This window comes from Centropristis striata, chromosome 2 (genome assembly GCF_030273125.1).
Source record: "Centropristis striata isolate RG_2023a ecotype Rhode Island chromosome 2, C.striata_1.0, whole genome shotgun sequence".
NCBI classification, from domain to species: domain Eukaryota; kingdom Metazoa; phylum Chordata; class Actinopteri; order Perciformes; family Serranidae; genus Centropristis; species Centropristis striata.
Window position 1 is genome coordinate 43,932,853 of NC_081518.1, and position 24,765 is coordinate 43,957,617.

Sequence of the window (24,765 nt, forward strand, 5' to 3'; positions counted from 1 at the left end):
TATATATACTGTTGCTGCCATTACTATTATTACTATATACTGTAATATACTACTATTATTATTATACCGGCCTTATTTATTATTATTATTATTATTATTATTATTATTATTACTATTATTATTATTATATATTATATTATTTTACTTGTAATTACTTTATTTATATTTTTCATTTTATTTTTATATTGTTTATTATCTATTATTACATGTTATATTATATATATTAAATACTGTACTATTATTATTATTAATATTATTATTATTATTATTATTATATACCGTCTAGTCACTATAGCATTGTTGCCATCATATCACCAGTTTAATTATTACCATCATCTTGCCAACCATCCTACCAACTGATGTTCTTTTCTTAACTTCTTAAGTGTCCTTGTTCTATTCTGTGTTTTTTTCTATTGTTGTTTTTATTTATGCTACCTCAGTATTTTATTCTATTGTATTTTATTGTACTTGAATACCTGAATACTTCGGGGATGAATAAAGTAATCTATCTATCTATCTATCTATAGGATATATACAGTGAATGAATATGTTATAGAAATATATATAGTGAAGAATGTACAGTATAGCAGCAGTGCAGGTAGATGAATGGATGATAATAAATAGTCATTTATTTTGAGTGTGGTGTGTTATTTAAATTTTTGTTTGATTAAACTATGACCCTTGGCCAGTCACGTGATGGGAAGACAAAAAAACAAGTTTTTTTTTTTTCTCCCCTGCTCCCTAGTTGCTCCACAAAAACAGGAACATGAAGTTTTTGGACCTTTTTGGACGCCTAAAATCCGTGGTTATTGGGATGATTCATGTCAAAGCCCTGCCAGGTAAACTAAGACTGCACTGATCTGTGCCCTTCAATGTCTGAATGTGACGTTTGCAGTGGTGGATAAAGTATTCAGTTCCTTCAACGAGGTTGAAGTAGTAATACCACACTAAAAATACCTTTTTACAACTATCATGTTGTTGTTGTGTGGAAGATCTGTCAAATTAGTTCAGTAAAACGTGCAAAATTGTGTCATAACTGTGAGTAGAAGTGTGAAGAAGGTTGAATTAAATGGAATAACCCAAATAAAGTACTTCTAAAGTACTTCAAATTTGTAGATAACCCTGATATAAACAAATTTAGGACAATGTATTTAATTTTCAAATTGATAAACTCATTCTAAACTTGGGGCAGGGGGCAACAAAAGACTGGGAAAGATGTGGTATGCTCGAAAAATGCACCTGTCTAGACCAATCCACTGTTGAACAGGTATTATTATTATATTATTTGATAAGAGGTGATATAATCATGATTGGGTATGAAAGGGATATCCTTAGAAGGCTTAGTATGGGACGACAGTCACCACTTTGCAAAAACCTGCGTGGGCAAATAACCATCTACAATCCATAACATCAATAAAAGATTTAGAGAATCTGGAGAAATCTCTGCTCATAAGGGCCAAGACCAAAACATCAACACTGGATGCTTTTGACCTTCAGTCCTTCAGGCGTACACTACCGGTCAAAAGTTTTAGAACACCCCAATTTTTCCAGTTTTTTATTGAAATTCAAGCAGTTCAAGTCAAATGAACAGCTTGAAAGGGTACAAAGGTAAGTGGTGAACTGCCAGAGGTAAATAAAAAAAGGTAAGCTTAACCAAAACTGAAAAATAATGTACATTTCAGAATTATGCAAGTAGGCCTTTTTCAGGGAACAAGAAATGGGTTAACAACTTAACTCTATGGAGTCTTGGGCTATTTTGTCCATTTTTTAATTCTTTTCATGTCTTTTTTTGTCATTTTGTGTCTTTTTTGGTCATTTTGTGTCTTTTTTTTAGTCCTTTAGTCCAACATAAAATGTGATTTTGAATCTTTTTTTTACTTTCAAAACACTATCATGCTCAATAAAAATTTTTAAATGTTGCAAATTAATTTCAGAGTACACTGAGACATTAAACTGCATCATTTTCAATTAAATTCTGGAAAAGTTGGTGTGTTCTAAAACTTTTGACCAGTAGTGTACATTGGAATCTATAATATATTTTATTTCATACTGTTGTAACCAAGTATCTCCTCTTTCTTAGGAACCCCTCTGGGTTGTATGAAAGTGTCCCAAATCACTGAAGAAGCATGCAGGGAGGCAGAAATCTACCGGGATGCAGGAATTGTAAGTTATTGCACATTGTGTGAATTTCTTACACATTTAAAGTCGTCCCAGCAGTGGCGGTTCTAGACCAGTTTTACTGTGGGGGCCAAGCAGGGGCCAGTGTTTAATCAGAGGGGCACAATAAAAAACGGCAAAGATTATATTTAAGCATTCAAAACCTTTATTTTAGCTCATTTAAAAATCTCATTGAAGTATAATTGGAAGATACAAATACACTGATTGAAACAATGAGACTCACTAGCAATAATTATTTTTGCACAACAATGACATTTCTCATTTTTGTGCACAATTACTTTTTTTTATTTTGAAAGTGCAGTACAGTGAGAATGTTCTTTTTTAAAAATATATGCACAAGCTTTTATTGCACAATTAAATATTATCACTATTATACAATGGACACATTCTGGGTTCCTTTTGTGCACAATGAGATATTGTTTGAACAAAAAATAGGTAAGAATTGTTCCGTCGTTCATCGTTATAGATTGATAATTTAAATATTAATTTGACACAGGGGCCACAGCAGGGGCCAAGGGCTTCTTCACAGGGGCAGTGGCCCCTGGAGGCCCCTGTGTAGAACCGCCACTGCTTCCCAGGGTGAGTCAGCTACCTCTGCCTGTTCACCTCTCTTCCAGGATGGTGTGATCATTGAGAACATGCATGATATCCCGTACTCCTTCTCTGTGGGCCCTGAGGTGTCTGCATGTATGACAGCAGTATGCACAGCTGTGAGGAGCATGTGTCCAGGCCTGCCGCTCGGAGTGCAAATACTGTCTTCTGCTAACCAGCAGGCTCTGGCCGTCGCTCTGGCTTCAGGTTCGCTCTCTGCATGAGTGAAACTGTTGTTGTGTTGTGTATGAAGCTATAATCACCCTATAATAGTCTAGACGGAATTGTCCAAAAAGTGAAAGTGAGGAGCATTTATGGGTACAAGTCAGGAACCGGCCTAATTTACTTATTTCAAGGGTGCTGCATCCAAAAAAAATGGTTCCCAAGTGAAATTTTGAGTTTTTGACTCTCATTTGCATATCATAATGGTGGCCAAATTGCCCATCTTGCTCAGTCGTTGGACCATTTTCCCCAAGTTTTTTGTAAGTAGCCAATCAAAGATGAGGAAATTAAGTTTCTGGATCTATAGTCTAGAGTCAGAGCAAGGATATAGTGGAGGCTCAGTGTCTTTTTTTATGTGTATATATATATATGCAAAATACCAACTTTTAAGGTGAAATTAAGCATTATTTGTGTCATTTTTTTAAGGCTGACATAAATATTCAATCAATATCACTTTTAAATGTTCCAGTTGGTATTTTGCATATATATATATGTATGCATAAAAAAGACACTGAGCCTCCACTATGTCCTTGCTCTGACCCTAGACTATAGATCCAGAAACTTAATTTCCTCATCTTTGATTGCCTACTTACAAAAAAACTAAGAGGAAATGGTCCAATGACTGTGCAAGATGGGCAATTTGGTGGCCATTTGATATACAAATTAGAAGGTAAAAAACTCTAAATTTCGCTTGGGAACCATTTTTTTTGGACTCAGCACCCTTGAGATATGTAAGGTAGGCCGGTTCCTGACTTGTACCCATAAATGCTCCTCACTTCTTATAGGAGGCCTTTATTCTGAAATCCGTCTAGACTATAATGGCCATAGTGTAAGCAGATTTTCCTACCAAATAAGCTGGTTCCTGTCTGGTCACCCTTTATAATTAAGATGTCTTTATCAGTGAAATAAGCTTCTGTACTCCCACCACGGCATTATATTGTTCCTGTATGGTCTCAGGTCTGGATTTCATCAGGGCTGAGGGTTTCGTCTTCTCTCATGTGGCTGATGAGGGTCTCCTGAACGCCTGCGCCGGGGATTTACTGAGATATCGAAAGAATATCGGAGCTGAGCATGTGCAGATCTTCACAGACATCAAAAAGAAGCACAGGTGAGACCATCATCTTTAAAGTTTTATTAGTAAGTAAAACCTGATTAACTACTTCACAAAGAGACCTGCAAGCGTATTTGACACCTAATAACTGAATATGAGTGAAGTCGCTCACTTAAAACTACTTTTTCTCTGTTCATACTCACATAATTAAGAATGCCAGGACAAACTACTGATCCAGCCCCTTAGAAATGATTTAATGGTCACTCAAAAAAGATATTAGTTAGGGAGACTGAGGCTATTTCAGTTTGTAAGTAACCTCAAAATGAATCGCCAAGTTAACTAACACTCACAAAGAGTTAAGTGTGAGTGTTTAGAAAATTGACACCTTACTGTTCTTGAATTTATAATTTATTACTGAAATAAAAATAAAACCGAGAGTTTTTAAAAAAACGATAACTAACTGAAACTGTATTGTGTGGTTACAAAACTAACTAAAATTAGAATGAAAATGTCCTTAGTTTTCGTCTTTGTCAACTTTTTTCATACATAATCCAGTGTTTCTATTTGAACATGCAACACATGGTAAATATGTTTATGTTTGTAAGAGTTAATAACCTTATTGGGGCTAAGATGGATAAACCAAAGGAAATAAAGGCAAAATTTATTATGACCTCTTTGAATCTTGCATCCAACACATAGCCCATTACAAAAAAACTAAAACTAACACTAAAACTAATAAAAACTAAACTAAAACTAAGCATTTTCAAAAACTAAAAACTAAACTAAAACTAGCAAACTCACTCTAAAAACTAACTAAAACTAACTGAATTTGAAAACAAAAATTCTCAACGAAATTAAAACTAAAACTAATGAAAAATCCAAAACTATTATAACCATGGTCCAGAGTTAGTTTCAGTTTTATCCTCACTACTTTTACTCAGCCTGTTCATGCTTGTGTGTATATTTTCAGCTCCCATGCCCTGACAGCAGACGTGAGCATTGGAGAGACGGCGCGTGCTGCTGAGTTCTTCCTCTCAGACGGACTCATCATCACCGGAGCAGCGACCGGAGCTCACGCTGACCTGCAGGAGCTCAGAGGTACCGCCACAGAAACGCTACTCTTTATACATCCAGGGGACATAAGGCGATCTAGCACTGCTTCACACTTTGGCATTTCTAGATTTTCCCCTAATTTTTCGTAGAGCTTTTCTAGATTTTTCTTGATCTTTTTTTAGATATTTCTAAAGCTTTTCTAGATATTTCTAGATCTTTTTCTAGATTTTCCCCTAATTTTTCATAGAGCTTTTCTAGATTTTTCTTGATTCTTCTCTAGATTTTAGAGATTCTAGATTCTAGATCTTGATCCTTTTCTACATTTTTCTGAAGCATTTCTAGATATTTGTAGATCTTTTCCTGGATTTTCTAGATTTTTTCTAGATCATTTTCTAGATTTTTTTGCCCCCTACTCAAATTTTTTCTGACGCATTTCATCACTTTGTACAGGAGTATAGATAGATAGATAGATAGATAGATAGATAGATAGATAGATAGATAGATAGATAGATAGATGGATATACTTTATTTATCCCAAGCTGGAAAATTACAGTGTAGCAGCAGCATTACACACAGAGACAATAACAACACAATTAAATAAAAAGAACAACCTAGGCATACTTCAAGCAATAAAATATAAAAATACAATAAAAATACAAATACAATACAACAAAATAAAGTGTCTAAAGAAGGAGTCTGTATTAAGGAGTAGAATAGAATTCCAGTGCAGAATAAATATGAATATACAGTATAAAAATAAAAATGTTGGTGCTATGAAACAAATAAGGTGCAATGAACAGTGTGCATTAAAAACACATAAAGTGCATCACGACAGTATGTAATGAACCAGACTATTATTCGTTATTGTACAGTGTGATGGCATGTGCAGGAAAGGTAGGACTGTAACATGTGCAATTATTAACCCTGATTTGAGAATTATCTTTTCAATTAATCATTTAGTTTATAAACCGGTAAAAACCTTAATGTGTTCACTTAAATCAATCAAATCAAATCAAATAGTCTTTATTGTCATTATATAGTTCACTATACAACGAAATTGAAAGTACCACTGCATAAGGTGCATAGTTATGACAATCATAACACAAGACAACATGAGTAAAAACATTTTAAAAAATACCGAGCTAAACAAGGATAAAAACAAGAACAAGGACATGTGATGTAATAAATAAGTATACAAATAAATAAATGGCTACTTAAAATGCTATAATTTATACATGAGGTAAATTGAGTTTTTTTGCACATATCAATTGTATTGCACATGTCCGTTTTATTGCACCTTTTAATTAATTTATCCTGTGTGGGTGTTGAGAGAAAGAGGGAAAGAAGCTGTTTTTCATCCTGCTAGTTCTGCATTTAAGGCTTCTGTAGCTCCTCCCAGAGGGCAGCATGCATATAACAATGATGTATAACAATAATACCACAAAGAACGAATAACTACATACCACAGCTTTATCTACTATGAAATATAATGTCATGTCATTTTAAGTCACTACCCTGTCTGTCCAGCAGAGGACGCCCTAACCTGCTTTGATACTCTGATTCAAAAACATAAAACAACTTTTCAAACTTTAATTAAAATAAATAAAATACAAAGTAAATAAAAAATAAAAAAAAGGTTAAATAAAAGTTCTTTCCTTCTACTGGGGGTTAAGAGCACTTCTAAAACTTGTTGTGGTTAAAATGATCAATAAACGGCTGCCAAATCCTATAGAACAGTGCAGGACTTTCTAAATGGTTGTATTTGCAAAATCTAATTTTACCTGCATAACAAATAATCTGATGCAAAAAAAAATGATGCAGTATACAAAACAGTCAAATAATATTAGGCTGGCACTACTTCTGTACTTTAACTTTAGTTAAATATTGAATGCATGACTTTTACTTGTAATGAGGTATTTGAATCAGAATCTGAATACTTCTTCTGGTATCGGCTTACTCCGTGTCCAAGCTGTGACAAGTCAGTCAGTGTTTGTCTCTTAGCAACATCAGGGCTGCTATTTAAAGCTCCAACACCACACAGACTGTAAACACTTTGAGCTAAACAGGCACACAGCCTCAGTTACACACACACGAGTGCGCTGATACACAAACACACACATACTTCCCCCATCTCTTTCCTCTACACACACGTGTGCTCTATCTCACTTACACAACATGTAGACACCAGTAAGACAGAATGAGACTGAGGCTCACATGCCAGTGCAGAGGTTAACATCTACTCTGTCCAAAGTTCACCGTGTGGATCACAGCATGTCTTGCTTTAGACCAGGGGTGTTAAACTCAAATACACAGGGGGGCCAACATTTGAAACTTGAATAAAATCGCGGGCCAACATTGATCAAATAAACCTTTTACTGGTGGGTCAGCTTTTGTAGTACAATAATAATATAATAATTTGGTATTGCCTTTTGGTATTACACTGCGGGCCAAATTTGGCCCGCGGGCCAGAGTTTGACACCCCTGGTTTAGACTCTCTCACTATCAGGAGAGACTGTTGGTGACAGGTCCAGATTTAGAAAAGAGCTCGCTGCACTGACTGAGCTCTAAATCTCAGAAGCAGTATAACTGTAACTCTGTCACAAACATGACATCTTTCTCTCTCTGTCTCTCTCTCAATTTCAATTCAATTGGCTTTATTGGCATGACGTAACACTGTACATATTGCCAAAGCAACCGTCAGAAAAAAAAGATAACAAGATAACAGTAAGGAAAGCAATATTTACAATAAATTATTATAATTCTATTATTCATTTTAAAAGAAAAACTAATAACAATAAAATAAAGCAATATTTACAATCATTGAATTACAATCAATCTATCATTCATACAATCTAACTGTCCCAGCAAAGAAGAAGAAAAAATAAAAATAAAACAAACAACAGCTGTGTGTCACTCGCTGTCACTCAGTGTGTCCCTCTCTCTCTCTCTCTCTCTCTCTTTTTCTCTTTCTCTTTTTCTTTCTCTATTTATGTTATTCACTTCTATGTGGTTTTGCTTCTTTCTGTGGATTAAAGGGGATTAATATGGGCCCCTAAATTTGTATTTACATCAACCAAAAACACAGAAATAAGTGACCTCTGTGTATATCTCCACTCCGTCTCAGTACAACAGACAATGGTCCACCTACACACACACACACACACACACACACACTGTGTGTTTTGACCACTTGCTTTATGGGCAAAATTTGACCAATCAGATTTGACTATGTGAATTATTATTGATTATGAAATATGTCTTTCATGAATCCCAACTAACTTTTCAAAACACCAAATTTTAGTCAGATAACTCACATTAAAATGTTTATCGCATCAGCAGAACATGGTTACATTCTGGCCTCTACATGAGGCCATAATGTAACCATTTACATGAGGTGTTGAGGAGTGATTAATAAGTTTTTCCTCCAGTCGGAGTCTGCAGGTGGATGCTGGGTGGTGGTGGGGCTGAGAGAGCAGGTGGAATGAGACCTGGGGGGATTTTCACAACTTAAATAGACCGCCAGATTAGGAGGGAGTGTTTTGGTGGAGGGTGTATGAGGAGTGAGGCATGTCATGTGTATTTAGCAGAGCAGCTGGAGTTGCCTGTCTGAACTAGCTCGCAGGCGTTGCTTCAGTTTATGAAAACTTTTTAGGTGGCTAGAATACTTTTTGCTGCAGCCTGTTTACAGCAGTACAGTGCTTAGCTTCCATATCAGGACTACTGCCTGTATCTCTAAACTGGTAAGTGATATATGGAAATGCATATTGAATATTAAGTTAACTGGTTCTTATTACTTAAACGGGGCAGATTCATGTATATGTATAGGGTTATAGTTACTGTATGTGTGTAAATGTCTATATATTTATGTACATCTGTTTAATGGTGTCTATGTGAGTATGTGTATGAATATGTATATGCATCTAGCCTACGCTGTTGTAGTTTATGTTGTTTATTTTTTTTCGGTTCGAAAAGAAGAATTAATAAAATGAAAAAAAAAAAAAAAATGATACACTGACAATGGAAAAGTAACTCACACAGCCAAACTTAAAAAAATCTGAACTATCCCTTTAAAATGCATCATGCTCTTGCAATTTACATTATTATTATTAGATATAGGTGACTTGTTTGTGTGTATCTTATGTAGTTGTGTAAACTTAAACAGTGTGTATTAAAAGTGTTCAGCTGTTTCTTTGTTCTTGCAGAGGTTTCCCAGTCTGTGAGAATCCCAGTGCTGATCGGTTCTGGAGTGACCTATGAGAACCTTGAAGGCTACCTTGGTGCAAATGGTTTGATCATCGGTTCTCATTTCAAGGAGGGCGGCAACTGGGCCAATGCAGTCGACCCCGAAAAAGTGAAGAGGTTTATGGGAAAGATACGTGACCTCCGGAAATGACTTCAACATGTTTTATTCTACTGGATAAATAAATAAATACTGTATGTACTGCTGCATTAAACACATACAGCCCCCATCTTAAGAAAACAAGATTTTATTTTTTTTGTACATTTTATAAATACACGCAAATAGAAAAACATAATATTCAACTGTATTTACACGACTAAAATGAACATGAAAAAAGTGAGTACTTGCTGTAAATGGTAGATTCAATGCAAAACACGAACAATGGTTTTGTAATTATTCCTTAAGCAGACTCAAACAAAAAAATTCACAAAGGTTTTCACACGACATGAATACTGTACAAGTCACTGTGGTATGAAATCAGCTTTTAATACACTTGTCACAAGAACCTCTAAAGCTAAGGCACATAATATAATACATACTGAGTACAACCATTGAAGAACCGGTCAAAATGTGCCATAATCCAACTGCACCATAATTATCATAATCAACCAAGTATTCTACAGGTTTGACGGTTTCATATTTGGATCATAGTCACACATTAAAACACCTTTAGAAAAACTGTCACACAATTCCAACTTACTACTTATACCTAATCAAGTGTGTCATTCATGATGTCAGGAGATCAAGACTCAGAAGTCTCAGTGGTTTCAGATGTGAGGGGTGCAGTGCAGGTTGCCTATATTCAAATAGAAAATAAAAACTTGCTGTGGTTCATTTAGCGGAGGATGTTTGATAATTCTACTGCACAGGAAGTGGTGAATTTTACATGCTTTGCTTTGGTGCATATGCAGAATTAACTGTTTGAGGCGATAAAATGTCTAAAAACCTGAGTTAATTAGGAGTCAAGGCACTGTGCTGCACAACGGGGCGATGGCGAGGCAACTTGAAACGCGCCCACTCACAATTGGATCTGTAAATCCCGTTCAGTAGTTGTAGAGGCGCTGGGAGGGTTGCTTGAAGTGGCCGTAGCGTTTCTCTGCAGGAGAGAATCTCATCTTGGCCAGGTTCTGCCTGTGGAGGGCGCTGCGGCTCAGCTTCTTCCTCTCAGTCTGGCTCCTGGCTCGCTGCACCGCCAGCAGCTGGATGTTGCCGGGCAGAGGGATCCCCCAGGCCGCCAGACGCCACGAGATGTGCCGCCTCACCGCCACGGGCCTGGACAGACACAGAAGAGTTATAGAGTTGATAAATATTAGGTGAAATACAATGCCTGAATTTTCTCACTCTTGTGAGATCGTGAAAAGCAGTTTAAGATTAGCCCATAAGAACCCATGGTGACACGCGTGTAACAAACACTTTAAATCTTCTAGAATCTCCCATATTCAGCTTCATGCTTCACCTTAACTCATTAACTTGTTCTGGCCATATTTCCTAAACAAATTAAAGTCACAATTTTGATAAATGTTGTGGAGATACAAAAGAAAAATGCAAATTTTTGTCTCTGTAAGCAGAAAATGTGTCTAGTTTTTTAAAATTTTTAAATAAGAAATATTAGTAACATAAACGCCCATTGTAACGTATATATCACATCACAGATCTTTGACATTTAGGGGTAATATTTTTTTTTTTAAAACATCAGAAATGTGTTCATTGTGGTCCACTTATAGAACACATCCTTTAAGGAAAACTGGGTCTGGGTTCTTATGGGTTAAGACCCCCCTTGTTCAATTTTTTGTATATTTTCCTGAGTATATGGAAAGAACTTTAGGTAACGCTTTATATTAAGGTCCTTGTAAGTCCTTACAAGATGCTTATTAACATTATTGTGTTTATAAGCTTATATACGTGTTAATAATGGCATTACAAACACCCATGACCCACCCATTATGTCTTTGCCATGCCTTTATTAATCTCATTTTGTTTGCTTATTGATATTAAAATATACTTTATTGCTCATCTATTATAAGTTAACTATAACTTAACTATGCTTTTTGCAACTACTGGATCTAAAGCGAGAACAATGCCTTATTACTTGTTAATTAATGGTAATAGAGTTTAGAGGATAGAGTTTTTATGTTTGTATTGTATTGTATGCATTTTATGTTTTCCTTTATTCATTTTTTAATAAAATCCCTTTTTGTGTCACTGCTCTTCTAATGCACAACATGGGTCAAAGATGACCCATATCCATTTTTTTTAGCTAAGTAGCTTGCTAAGCTAACTACTTAGCTAACTTCTTGGCTCAGTATGTTGTGCATCAAAGGGTTAAGGACCTTAATATAAAGCGTTACCAAACTTTTTAACACTGTAATGCTATATTTTAAAAAAACCTGCAAAACAGATAGAGGAGAGGACTACAGGCTTATACAGCTGCACACACAGTTTACATCTGGTGATTGAGGCTACAGTGACCTAAAATCTATCAAGTTCTTGATTCCAAGTTCATGTTGAAAAAAATTCTGAAGAAATTCCCCGAGGGAGTTGGTGAGATTTAGCGTTCAGCAGCAGAGAGAGTGGCTGGCAGCCTCCATGGTGGCTTGCTTGGAGCAGCAGCAGCCTGGGAGCTGACAGCAGACCTCAGAAGATGCTTCTTCTTCCACCAGGAGATCTGCTGCCTGGCCCAGAAGCTAAGGGAACATTCCCATGTCTGAGCTGACAGTCCCAGAGGAAGAGATCCAAGCAAGATCTCTCAAAATACCAGACTGGCTGAGGAATGTTCTGACAACAGACGGAAGGTTAAGTTTCTACCTCTGGAGATGAAGCAAGAGGCTTTCTAGTCTTCCTAAGAATTGATGACTCATCAGTTAGGAAGCTCCGAGATTGATTTTGTCAGGCAGGGCGACTTGTTTCTGTCTCGTTATGTTATGAACCACACACGGGTACAACCTCCCCACATACCGTACAGTGTGACTGACAGCTGATAGCACTGAACAACAACTCAGATTCTAAACTTTTTCTAAAACGTGAACGCAAATTGGCTGTGACATATATTCAACCTGTAGGGCTAGACCAAAACTGATGTAGTTTCGGTTATGTTTTAGCCACATGCTAAAAAAGAGCAACTGCAGAAACTAGATGTTTCCTGTTGAATGTTTTCTGAATTAAATCCTTTCTTTTTCTAATTTTACATTTTACAGTGTGCCGACTTCTTTGGAACTGGGAACTATGACCAGGATGCACATTTTATTTTTCTTTGTCTGTGTGGCAATGTGATGTTTGCAGGGCAACTTAAATTTAGACAACTTACTTCATCAGCTGCTCTAAATTTTCTCCTCTTGAATTTGCCATTACAAATTTTGTAGCTCTGTTCTGGGCCCCATTTGAAAATGTTTGAAAAACACTTTGGAACTCGGAGGACATGGAGGTGTGTCTAATACACATTGAGGTCTAAGACAAATGTGTATGAGCTGCAGTGTGTATATGAAAACCCACCTGGCGCTGTCCTCTTCTTCTTCATCAGAGCCCAGCTCCTCCTCCTCCTCCTCCTCTCCGCTCACCCTGCATCTCATCTGGTACACAGACATGCTGGGGTGCTCGATCAGCAGGTTCTCCAGAGGATCCACCTCAGGGGCTGATAGTGGCCCGTTCTCTGTACCAAGAACATCCCAGTTCAAACAGCTGCAGCTGCACCACACTGAGCTAGGAACACTTTAAATGATCAAGACGTCTGGAACATATTAGTCTACCTCTCGCTGGGTTTATTTCTCACCTGGAAGATTAACAATGACCCATCCTCCCTCCTCAAACTCCATCAGCTCCTCATAAGTGTCATCTGCTGCCTCGAAGTCCTCACCAGCGTTCCCAAGAAGATGAGAAAGAATCTTTCCAATCATCTTTATGCCTTGATTTTAATCTGTGAATTAACAGAAAGCAGGTTAATTGCAAAAGTGCACAAAAGACACAGTGAAGCCCTGTCTTTTGCAAATTACAAACGCAAGTGGCTCCCCCTTGAGGTTGTCCCGACAAACAAACCAGAGACATGTCTTCCATGGACACCTCTGCCTGCTCTGTATCAACAACTGCTTCCATTGCGCCAGCTCAGAAACCTGAGCAGCCTGAGCTGTTACGTGACTGTGACGCGCAGAGTTTAGAGCTGAAACAGCTACAGGAACATGATGATATAAGAGGCTGAAATTACACTGATTGCAGCAATGTCATATAATTTGTGACATTGGTTTATATTTCTTCCATGAAGAAGGAATGCAACTTTTATTTATGACATCAGACTCTAGTTGGATGACCTTTTGTCCCTAACAGATAATCCTGTAAACTTGATTTACTATTTTTATTTTATAACATTATGTGAAGTGTATATTAACACTGTTTGTTTGTTTGTCATTCTTGGGTGGGGAGTCTTCTAATATTACTCTTTACCATTGTTATGCAATGTTTCACTAATACTAACGCATAGAAATCTTACTGTGACAATAAGTGAGAGTATTCAAGTGGTGGCTAAAGACAACAACATATTTACCCAATACAGTATGTGCAGATTTAATGTAGGAGCAATATAAAACTTTATGTCAGCTGATTGCAAAGAACTATTCATGCACCAGACAGACCTTTGTTTTCTTGTACGTTATAATGCTCTTTTGTTTACACCCAAAATATAGTATGGTCATAATACACTATATCATGATTTATTACACTTATATTGCATTTATTAGTACACGGCTGCTGCCGTCGTTTAAACATATATTCATAAATCGATCCGTGTCTAAATGCCTTCCTGTCTGTCCGAGGCTAATGTCAGAGACCCCTCCCTGTGAACAGACATAAGCCCTGCGGGGACATTATAACCTGATATCAAGCGCAAAACAGCTGACTGCATGCTCAGAGATTAGTGCTTAATTAGTTCTTAAAACAGAGTTAGTTTTTGAAGTGGAAAACAGTTCTGTAATAGCACAAATAACAAAACAAAGACATCACATAGACAAGAGGATTGTTCTTAGAGAACAAAAGGAAAACGTAACCCGAGGCTCATAACAGCTCAGTATTCATCAGTCATGCTAGAAATTTGCATTTTGACTCACCTAAACAAATAAAAACAGTGTGTTTGTCCTCGGGTGTGGCCGTGGTTCAGAAAGATCCCGCTATGTTGCTGTTCTTCAGATTGTTTTGATCTCAAAGTTGTTTATCGGCAAAAGTCCTCCCTGTGTCCTGAAACGTCATCAACCCCCGCCCAATCAGGCGGGGCCGTGGGCGGGGCCATGTGCGTCACTCACCGCGTCACTTATCAACAAACCCTCCGTCTCCTCTGCATAGATGCACAGCAGCCCAACTTAAAAACAACCTAATATCCCTTTTTATTTTATTTTTTTATTTAGTATTATTATTATTTTTTTGGTTTTATGTGTATGTATGTATATGTATGTATGTATATATGTATATTTTTATTTTTCGTTTTTTATTATTGTTTATTTGGCTACTGTTCACCCCTCCTGTTTTTCTTTGAGGGGGAGAGAGTTGTATTTTCCCATTATCATTACTATTTATTGTTTTTTACTTATTTTATGTGAATGTAACTCTCTGGTTCGGGAGGCGGGGGACTGTTCTAAAAGAAGGGAAAATGAGTGAATTGTACCTTTTCTGATTGAATATGTATTATGTCCTGACAACCCAATAAAGATATATATGAAAAAAAAAACTAAAAAAAAACAACCTAATATACACAAAGTTATTTTCGACTATGAACTAATAGTTTCGAGCCATCAGTTCATTGCTATGAAATGGTCAGTATTTTTATGTTTTGTTTTTAAGACCTGTATATTTTTTGAGTCTGTATATTTGTTAAATTTCGTCACACTGTTAGAATAATCGCCTGAGTCATTTTTTTGTCAAAATTGTTGTTGTTTTTTGTGACTAAATCATCTCCTCATGACGCCGGCCACCTATGGAAAAACCACCTCCATCCTCAGTTGATCAGATCATGTGATTTTACTCCTTTAAGATAATGGCCTATGTCAAGTGTGTGACTTAAGCGGATTTATTATGCATAAGTAAAAATAAAAATTTTTGAACATGACTTTGTGACTCAAGCAAGATATGGTAACACTTTATTTTGAAGGTGTCTACATTAAGGTGACATGAGCGTGTCATAACATGACATGAGATGTGTCATGAATATTAATGACACTTTGAAGTAACATTAATGCTCATGATACTTGTCATGTCATGTTTCTGAAAATAAAGTGTTACCATATCTTGCTTAAGTCACAAAGGTTTTTTGAGTGAAATGATCAATAAATGCCATATGTTACACTTTTAGTGAAGTATTTTGTTTTTCCTGCAAAAATTGAAAAAAATGAGTTAGGCGATTATTTTAACAGGGTGACGATTTGTATATTTTCTTATGAACTTCTATTTCTTTTTATTCTTGTTTGGAGGAACTGTTTCTGATTCTGATTAAAACATGTTCATCTGAGGCATAAAAACCCTTATTCTACAAAAAGTGGTAAATAAAAGAAACTACATATGTAATACTTGTTAATATATAAGGGTGAGCGAATAAACTATGGACAAGTAAGTAAGGCAAGTAATGACAAACTAGTTTGAAAGGTTGATATTTTTAATCAAAGAGTCTACCAGGTTGAGATAATTAACCTCCAAAAACAAACGTCTCTGTTGTTTGTGTAGTACGCATGCGCAAGACTTATTGAGTCGGCCTGGCAAGATACAGTTGAAGCTATAAAGTATATTTGGCCTGGCACAGCCTAGTCGCTATGGGGGAAATGCTAAAAGTAAAACCCTTCTGAATTTAGAGAGATGGTGGTGATATATATAACACAATGTCAGCAGTCATGGTGTATTAATGACAAATTGGCACAACCAGTGACTCTCCAACGAAAAGTTAGATGAACCCACTGCCCTATTATATCTGAACAGTTTAGGCCTGACTCTCATGGAGATATTGTTTGTGTTGAGTTAATTTCGCACAAAATAAAGTGTTCAAAATAAATAAAGTTACACTACTCTATCACACACACAGGCGCGCGCCACCGATTCGTAGTGTTGGTGTGTGTCGCTTATCGATAACCATCTTGTCTCGATTGCCTGTTTTATACTCTTTGGTACATTTTTGGAAAGCAGGAAGTGGATCGACTGTTTTCAATCCCATCATACAGTGCAAAGAGTTGGACAAAAAGCCGAATACACACCAAGAGTACAAACTACCACAAGTCACAGTCAGGACAGGACTGAAGGTACATGTAATATTTACATAATTATTAAGATAAAGCAGGTGACAGCTGTCTTCTATCTATTGTCTCTTTTTGAATTTAGAGAGAGAGAAATAAACGTGTGTAAGTGTTGATTTCTTGTGTTGTTCGGCTCTTAAATAGAAACGAAACTTTGTGTTGAATTGTAGCCAATTATTAGTTTAACCTATTGTTGCTATTGTCGTTAAGTTCTCTTTGATAGTAAGTATATTATAGAAGTATGGTACTCAATAGTCTACATATTAGTCAGTGTTTGAGACCTGTTTAAATAAAGTTTGATTTGATTTGATTTAGACTAATTGACACGCGGACGAAGCTCTCGAGCCAAAGTCTAATTTAAAATGAATAAATAATGGTGGTTGTTGCCAAGCGTTAATAAAGCGTACAATTTATTGGAGATATTACACAAATTCGGAGCATCCACGTTATCATTCGGCGTACTCACACTGTAAAAGCATTAAATCATTCAAATAAAAATCAAGCTTTCTTCAAACATTTCAAATGTTTGGTTAAACACCGTTTTAAAGCCAGGTACATGTTGCATTTCATTATTTACTTGTTACTTTATGCAGTTTAAGCATTATTAACTTTCAGCTTAGAAGTAAAAGTGAAACCAAATTGACAGTCAAATACAGGTTGGTACACCATTTGTTGGCTCTATTGTCAGTAGTTTCCTTTTAAGGAGGTGATTCTTTATGTGATGACTTTTCATTTCAAAGTCCATTGTGCGTAAGTCCAACTGAGAGACTTATCTGAAAGCAGATAACTTCTTGAAAACAGATTTTACAATTCGTTATAATATACAGCATGTGTGCATTGATCGTTGATTGCAAACTTGATTTCTTTGACCCTTGATTTCTTTGAAAGTTACAGGACTACCATAATAACTTGTGGCCCCATCTTGAGGGCCTTTGTCAGAATATTTTAAGACATCATGATTTCAAAATGTAATGAAATAGTTTGTAGAGAACCTACATGAAGCAATAAAGTATCTGCACATATTTAAGTAGTACAGAAGATATTGTATTTCAGATAAATGTGTTTTGACTTTTTTATTAGAGCAACTAGATCAGGTTTGGTGCAAGGTTATTATAGTTAACGAAAACTAACGAAATGACGAAAACTAGAATTGAAAAAACATTTTCGTTGACTGAAATAAAAATAAAAACTAGAGTTTTTAAAAAAACGATAACTAACTGAAACTGTATTTTGTGGTTACAAAACTAACTAAAATGATCGTGAAAATGTACTTAGTTTTTGTTTTTGTCAACTTTTTTCATTCATTTCTATTTGAACATGCAACACATGGTAAATATGTTTACTGAGACTTGGATGTCTACACTCCAACCAAAATTCAAAACAGTTAATAACCTTATTGGGGCTGAGATGGATAAAACAAAGGAAATAAAGACAAAATTTATTATGACCACTTTGAATCTCGCACCCAACACATAGCCCATTACAAAAAAACTAAAACTAATACTAAAACTAATAAAAACTCAACTAAAACTAAGCATTTTGAAAAAATTAAAACTAAACTAAAACTAGAAAATTCACTCTAAAAACTAACTAAAACTAACTGAATTTGAAAACAAAAATTCACAATGAAATTAAAACTAAAACTAATGAAAAATCCAAAACTATTATAACCTTGGTTTGTTGGTAGATGCTGTTTCCTAGCCCGGTCTAATCTGTGTGAATACTAGAATTCATTCTGTCCTCCTCCTGAACCATGATGGGTGTTTTTTTTTTGTTAAGCCACAACAATATTGACTGTCCTCTTTCCTTTCATGCCAGTGTCTCAACGAAGGGATGGCTCCAAGGATGGATGATGTCATGCGTCTGTGCTGTGAAATATCAGCTCACGATCAGATCAAGGTAGCGGTGAAAAACTCCACCAAAGGAGCCATGGTGGCAGGAGGAACGGCCTTTGTAGGCGGGCTGCTCGGTGGACCTCCAGGGATCGCTGTTGGTAAGAATTAATAACCGATAGATAAATAATAATAGACAAAAACCACTGACCTCTTTATTCCCCAAGTAGACAATACGTTTGACTGGTCAAAGGGTCCAAATGTCCCATTTGATTTGATTTAAGTTTATTTCGAATATGAAAACAAATAATAATAAATTTAAAAAAAAGAGTCAGACAAAACATTTAACGTGACAGAATACATATTCGAAAAGGAGTGAGAAGAAGTAAAACTTATAAACTCCCACTCCCTCTCCTTAAATATGACAAGTTAACATCCTTGTCTAAACAAGTCTTGTATTACAAAAACATAAGTATAATTTACCTATACAGCGAAATTATACATACATACATACATACATACATGCGCCCACATTTGCATACATACCCAAACACACGCACACATACATATGAAAGGAAAAGAAAGAAACAACACAAGGAAAAGAAACAACAACACAAGGAAAAGAAACAACAACACAAGGAAAAGAAACAACAACACAAGGAAAAGAAACAACAACACAAGGAAAAGAACAACAACACAAAATGACAACCAATGTAAAAAGATCAAAATAAATAAACAATAAAGTCCCATAAAAATAAAAAAAAACTCTAAGTAAGCTATTATTCACAAATGAGACCTTTTGGAGATTTCCCCAATTCAAGAAGAAATATTTATAGGGATAAGTGACATTCTCTATGTGGGGTTGTATGAAATACTTATCCATAGTCAGAGTCTACCTACAGCAGATGGAGTCAGTGTGCTTCCAGTTTGGAAAGACAGGCAGGAGTAGTACAATGTAATAACAATGTGGTGCTGCGTACAGGGGCAGCAGCTAAACATATTTTAACTAGAAAATTTCCTACTTTCTACACTCTGGTGATGATGTCACACACTGTGACACGAACATTCCGTGCAATACACACCCATTATAATCTCAGAATTTCTCCAAAAATGATCATGGTCATTGAACAGGGATTGATAAAAAACTATATGACCTATCGAAACGTGGATTAATACACCAATACACAAGACTTGTGTCTACTGTTTAAAGTTTAAACGGAGTCTCTAGGTGAAATTATGCCGGAGAAGTAGACGTTTAAAAATCTCCAATTATTGTTCTTTTTCGCTCATTTTTTGTCGGCCGTCCCATTCATTTCAATGCAAAATTTTGGGCAGTTCTTCGCGACTTACGTCGAGAAAAATTCGTATTGTGTAGACAAAAGTAATAGCACACCGATCCCGATCAAACCACACGTTTTGATATATAATTTGTCCTGCAACTCTTCAAGTTGTAGGACTAGTAGCGGGAAGAAATTGCGTCCGGAAGAGGAAGAAGAAATCCACAGTATAACAGCTATTGCTGTATGGGACCAGTGCTCGGTGCGATTGCCCCGAGGCCCTAACTACCAAAAAAAGCGATTCTCATCAGGATTAGAGGAAAACTAGGAACCCATTACATTTTGGAACAGGGTCCAGTGAGTCTCAAAGGGTTTTCCATGGCCACCTAGTTTCAATCCTGCAGACTACCAAACTAACTTACTAACTAAACCGAGAACACAACCTCCTTGGTGGACTTTATTAACGTTACAGCAACTTTAACTTCGAGTCAGTAAAATCCTATGATAAAGCTGAGATGTTCTGGGTGGCTAAAAGGAAGCACCGAAAGCTCCAGCTGGAGGAAGAGGAACACATAAACCAGGCTTATTTCTGTTTGTCTGACTCATTTTCAGGTGAGTCGGTTCCATAAATCAACTTCTACATAGTTCAGGCTTTGTTACAATGGAAACATATGCTGGGAACTACACTACCGGTCAAGAGTTTTAGAACACCCCAATTTTTCAATTTTTTATTGAAAATCAAGCAAATCAACAGCTTGAAAGGGTACAAAGGTAAGTGGTGAACTGCCAGAGGTAAATAAAAAAAGGTAAAATATAACGTACATTTCAGAATTATACAAGTAGGCCTTTTTCAGGGAACAAGAAATGGGTTAACAACTTAACTCTATGGAGTCTTGGGCTATTTTGTCCATTTTTGAATTCTTTTCATGTCTTTGTAAGTCATTCTGTGTCTTTTTTTGTCATTTTGTGTCTTTTTTTTGTCATTTTGTGTCTTTTTTTGTCATTTTGTGTCTTTTTTTTGTCATTTTGTGTCTTTTTTTAGTCCTTTAGTCCAACATAAATTGTGATTTTTAATCTTTTTTTACTTTCAAAACACTATCATGCTTAATCAAGAATTTTAAATGTTACAAATGTGCATTAATTTCAGAGTACACTGAGACATTAAACTGCATCATTTTCAATTAAATTCTGGAAAAGTTGGTGTGTTCTAAAACTTTTGACCAGTAGTGTATGTTGAATTTACCTTATGGAACCAGATTAACTGAAAATGAACCTGGCTAACCGAAGTAAGCCTGTTTTATTTGGTAAAGTTGCTTCATGGAACAGGCCATAGGTGAAGTATTAATATAATTATATATATTAATTATTATAATTCCTACCTTCTTCAGAGAACATCAGCTGTTGCTGCAAGACCCTAATAAGCAAATAAGGAATCTCAAATAAGGAGCGGGGAGGTATATCAGGCTTTCATTACTTGTTAGCTTGATCAATTCATAGTTGGTTCTGGTCTGCACATGGGATTTCTTACAAATAAAATCCTTTAGGATTCCTCATCAGTTGAGTTTTCAGTTGGTTTACATCATAATACAGCATGCTAGGGCTGGGCGATATGGCCCTAAAAGAATATCACGATATTTCAGGCTATTTTTGCGATGACGATATTCTTGACGATATTACGAAATACTTAAAAATATATAGAAAATATGATTTTAAAATAAATAAAAATCTAAAATGTAGTGTGAAGTGCAAATCTCAACCGTTGCCAAATGCAAAAAAAAATACTCTTGACTCTTGAGTATGAGCAAATAATAAAAATAACCATTTAGGGGTTTCGGGGACATATTTTAATGACATTTTGTAAAGGAGAATAAAGGTTCTTGTATGTTTTATTTAAGGCATCTTATTTTGACAGTCTTCTTGTAAGTTCTGTGGTAGATTCTGTTATCACACTGTGCTCTTATTTTGAAAGCAACATGTGTTTAGCGACAGAGAGTAAGTAGCTTTTTTTTATTAAAACAACTTTGTTAGCTAATGTTAGCTCGTGGCTAACGAACGGCATAATGCAGCAGTGTGTTTGGAGGGCAGCTCGGTATATTTAGTTGTGTAAACCTTACTCCACTACACCAAGAAGTTAGCCTGGCTAACACCAGACCAAATCTCATTGGAGATTAGGTCTGGACAATGCTTTTCTCCGTAGAGGAGGTGTGGTTTACGATCCTCCGGAGCCGTTTATTGGGCGCTTAGAATGTCTATCAAAGCGTCTGTAGGTAGCTCTTAGCCAATCAAATCAGTTATACCAGATGACGTAGTAGAGCAACAGAGATGGATGTTTGTTGTGTGTGTGTCTGTGAGAGAGTGTTGCTTGCTGCTTTGCTTCTCCAGTTCTCGCTTTCTGCAAGATTATTTATTTTCACGCTTTATTCCCCCTCATGTCATTCAGCCACACACATCCACTGATTTTATGGGCAATAAACAAGCTGCTGGGGGTCTCTCGGCGGCTCCACTGTCCGCGGTAGCGGGGCTATTAGCCGCTAGCGACGCTAATAGCCGCTAGCGACGCTAATAGCCCCGCTACCATAACACCGGTGATCTCAGCGGAGCCGCCGAGAGACCTTTCGCCTTTCAACTTTGGCTCTAAACTATTTAAAACACCATCTGCAGCTATAGAGAGTTTCGCGTCTGCAGCAGCCATGTTGGATCCGGAAAGCTTCCAAATGCCGAGTAGTACGCGTCATCGTCTCGCCGTCCCTCCCCGCTCTGTGATTGGATCCCTAAAACAGGGCTAAGAAACTGGCTTAGTTGCCAGACCGTCTGGAGGTTCGAAATTAAATTCGAGCGCGCAAGGCAGTCTGGGTATACCCAGGCTACCAAGAAGTAGAAATGTTGCCAATATCATGATATGCATTTTTTTTAACCATAAAAAAAATATACCGATATTATCGTGAACGATACGATATGGCACAGCCCTACAGCATGCTTACATTTACATTAATCAGTGATTTACACTGAAGCTATGAGTGAGCCTTTATCCCTGCTCTGTGTCTGCCAGGTGGAGCAGTAGGCGGTCTGCTGGGCAGCTGGCTGACCAGCGGTCAGTTCCGGCCTCTGCCTCAGATCCTGATGGAGTTGCCTCCTGCCCAGCGACAGAAGCTTTATAACGACATTGAGGCCGTATTGAGCAACCTGGACTGGATGGACGCCGCCCAGCTCATTGCCCTGGTGATGGGCAACGCCACGCTCCAGCAGCAGGTCACCGCTGCACTGATGAACTACGTCACAAAGCAACTCCACGCAGAGGTGCGCTATCAAGACTAAGTTGGTGCTACACAGACTTTTCAGGATGGTCAGGCCTGCCAAGCACAATCAGAGTCCTTTACTGCATAGGTTCTGTACTCAATTGGAAAAACTGTGAATCATGACGGTGCCAAATGGAGCAGTTTTCCTTTCTTATCTGTCTGCCTCAACTACAGAGGTGGAATAGATCTAAGTGCATTTACTCCAGTATACTTGTGAAATACTATTTTCATTTATGCCAAAATTATGATTCAACTAAATTACTGCAGTGTATTTATTGGGCAGATTCAGATTATTAACCCATTGAAGCCTGGAAAGCGTTTACGTCGTTTTGTAGTATTTTGTATAAGCTCTCAAATACTTTTTGAATTTCATTTCTATCTGCTACAGAGGCTGAAAAATCTATTATTTAGTAGAAGAGTTCACACTTTTTTTTCCAGATTTTTTCCAGAATTTCCAGAAAATTAGAGGCTTATTTTAAAATCGCCCAGCGGTTTTTCAGGCCTCAATGGGTTAACACATCATTGAAATCAACTATAACATAAACTATGGTGTATTATTGTAGAAATAGTTACCCATCAGTAGATAATGTAATAGAAACAAACTCCACCTTTACCAGCTGCAACACTAGTGAGGCCAGAGCTTTGATAAACCAGTGATGTGATATATATCATTCTAAAAAAAGGCAATTCTGCATTATGAGTACTGCCACTTTAGAATATATTTCAATGTAATTTTTAATGACTCAGATATTTTACTTAAATCCTTCATCCACCACTGCAACAAAGAAATCACTCATATAAGTCACCATATAAGCTGTTCTGTGTTACTCAATAATGAATGGATACTGACATTAGAACAAAACATATTTTGTACCTCAACTTTAACTTTCAGATATTGTGCCTGAAGACTTGTTTATTCTGGATTAACATGTAATCTCCTTTTTCTCACACTCTGTATCAGGGTGTTTTAATATACCTCTGCTAAGGAGTTTCAAATAAAATACACATTTGCAGTTATTTTTTGCTTTTGACTGATTATTTGCTTATTTAAAGGATTTTGAAAAATCACACAGTATGTTTTAGCAAGAACTTCAGAAGTGTACAGTTGTTTGTTTTTTGAAAGCTCCAGAAAAATATGTATGTAATTAGTATGTGGGTTATCTTGTCAAATGGTGAGTAATATTATGAGATAGTATGTTGATATTATAACATAACATGAGATTGTAAATACAAATTCCGACCCTGAAAATTTGACTGTCATCAAAATAAAAAAAGGCAGCAAGTGTGCATTTAAACCAGGTGAATAAATATGAAAACCAATGAATACAAATATGAATTCCTTGACAATCAAGTCAAAATGTATAAATATCTTAATGTTTTGCTGTGAATTTAACAATGAAACTGATTTTAAACCATAAAGTTGTGATAAAAATACCAGCTGTAACTACTTCCCTTTGGTATGAAACAGGTGATACAGAGCACGAATAGAAACTGGTGCAGCTATTTTTAAATCTTCCAAAGCAAAACTCACATCAGTCTTTACACATTAAACTGAGTGCTCCGGTGTATAAGACTTGAAGCACCTGAGAATTTAATAGTTTACTGAAAATGTCGTAAAATTTGCACTTCAGCCTGTCATAAATGTAACTAGAAAATTTCCTCTGGGGAAATTCTGAAAGGGCCACGGGGGCTACTGCCGGTGTGTGTACACTATGATGAGATTCTTCAGAGATTTCAAACTATGCCCTTTAACCTCAAAATGTGTGTGTGTG

General features: G+C 36.5%; 3 protein-coding genes across 3 annotated transcripts; 2 read left to right on the plus strand and 1 right to left on the minus strand.

Moving 5' to 3' along the window:
* The first annotated feature begins 745 nt into the window (after window positions 1-745).
* zgc:162297 (uncharacterized protein LOC555865 homolog) lies at window positions 746-9,817 on the plus strand. The gene is made up of 6 exons (XM_059351848.1): window positions 746-839; window positions 2,081-2,163; window positions 2,796-2,976; window positions 3,949-4,099; window positions 5,013-5,140; window positions 9,298-9,817. The coding sequence occupies exons 1-6, from the start codon at window positions 767-769 to the stop codon at window positions 9,486-9,488; spliced, it is 807 nt and encodes a 268-aa protein (XP_059207831.1). The 5' UTR covers window positions 746-766; the 3' UTR covers window positions 9,489-9,817.
* Window positions 9,718-14,564, minus strand: si:ch211-260e23.9 (uncharacterized protein LOC555795 homolog). Its single transcript, XM_059351858.1, has 4 exons — window positions 14,426-14,564; window positions 13,102-13,245; window positions 12,825-12,981; window positions 9,718-10,607 (listed from the first exon to the last, which is right to left on the minus strand). The coding sequence occupies exons 2-4, from the start codon at window positions 13,223-13,225 to the stop codon at window positions 10,379-10,381; spliced, it is 510 nt and encodes a 169-aa protein (XP_059207841.1). The 5' UTR covers window positions 13,226-13,245; window positions 14,426-14,564; the 3' UTR covers window positions 9,718-10,378.
* Window positions 14,565-16,475: 1,911 nt separating this feature from the next.
* Window positions 16,476-24,010, plus strand: LOC131986760 (protein C19orf12 homolog). Its single transcript, XM_059351868.1, has 3 exons — window positions 16,476-16,594; window positions 18,407-18,581; window positions 22,747-24,010. Exons 2-3 carry the CDS (start codon window positions 18,422-18,424, stop codon window positions 23,010-23,012), a joined length of 426 nt encoding a protein of 141 aa, XP_059207851.1. The 5' UTR covers window positions 16,476-16,594; window positions 18,407-18,421; the 3' UTR covers window positions 23,013-24,010.
* Window positions 24,011-24,765: the final 755 nt, after the last annotated feature.

Excerpts from the sequence above, each read along its gene's own strand:
- si:ch211-260e23.9 (XM_059351858.1), bottom strand. The coding sequence starts at position 13,225 with ATGATTGGAAAGATTCTTTCTCATCTTCTTGGGAACGCTGGTGAGGAC. Across the intron at positions 12,982-13,101 it reads GGTCATTGTTAATCTTCCAG|AGAACGGGCCACTATCAGCC; the intron begins GTGAGAAATAAA and ends TTCTTGGTACAG. Across the intron at positions 10,608-12,824 it reads GAAGAAGAGGACAGCGCCAG|GCCCGTGGCGGTGAGGCGGC; the intron begins GTGGGTTTTCAT and ends GTGTCTGTCCAG.
- zgc:162297 (XM_059351848.1), top strand. The coding sequence starts at position 767 with ATGAAGTTTTTGGACCTTTTTGGACGCCTAAAATCCGTGGTTATTGGG. Across the intron at positions 840-2,080 it reads TCATGTCAAAGCCCTGCCAG|GAACCCCTCTGGGTTGTATG; the intron begins GTAAACTAAGAC and ends CCTCTTTCTTAG. Across the intron at positions 2,977-3,948 it reads GGCCGTCGCTCTGGCTTCAG|GTCTGGATTTCATCAGGGCT; the intron begins GTTCGCTCTCTG and ends GTATGGTCTCAG.
- LOC131986760 (XM_059351868.1), top strand. The coding sequence starts at position 18,422 with ATGGCTCCAAGGATGGATGATGTCATGCGTCTGTGCTGTGAAATATCA. Across the intron at positions 18,582-22,746 it reads ACCTCCAGGGATCGCTGTTG|GTGGAGCAGTAGGCGGTCTG; the intron begins GTAAGAATTAAT and ends TGTGTCTGCCAG.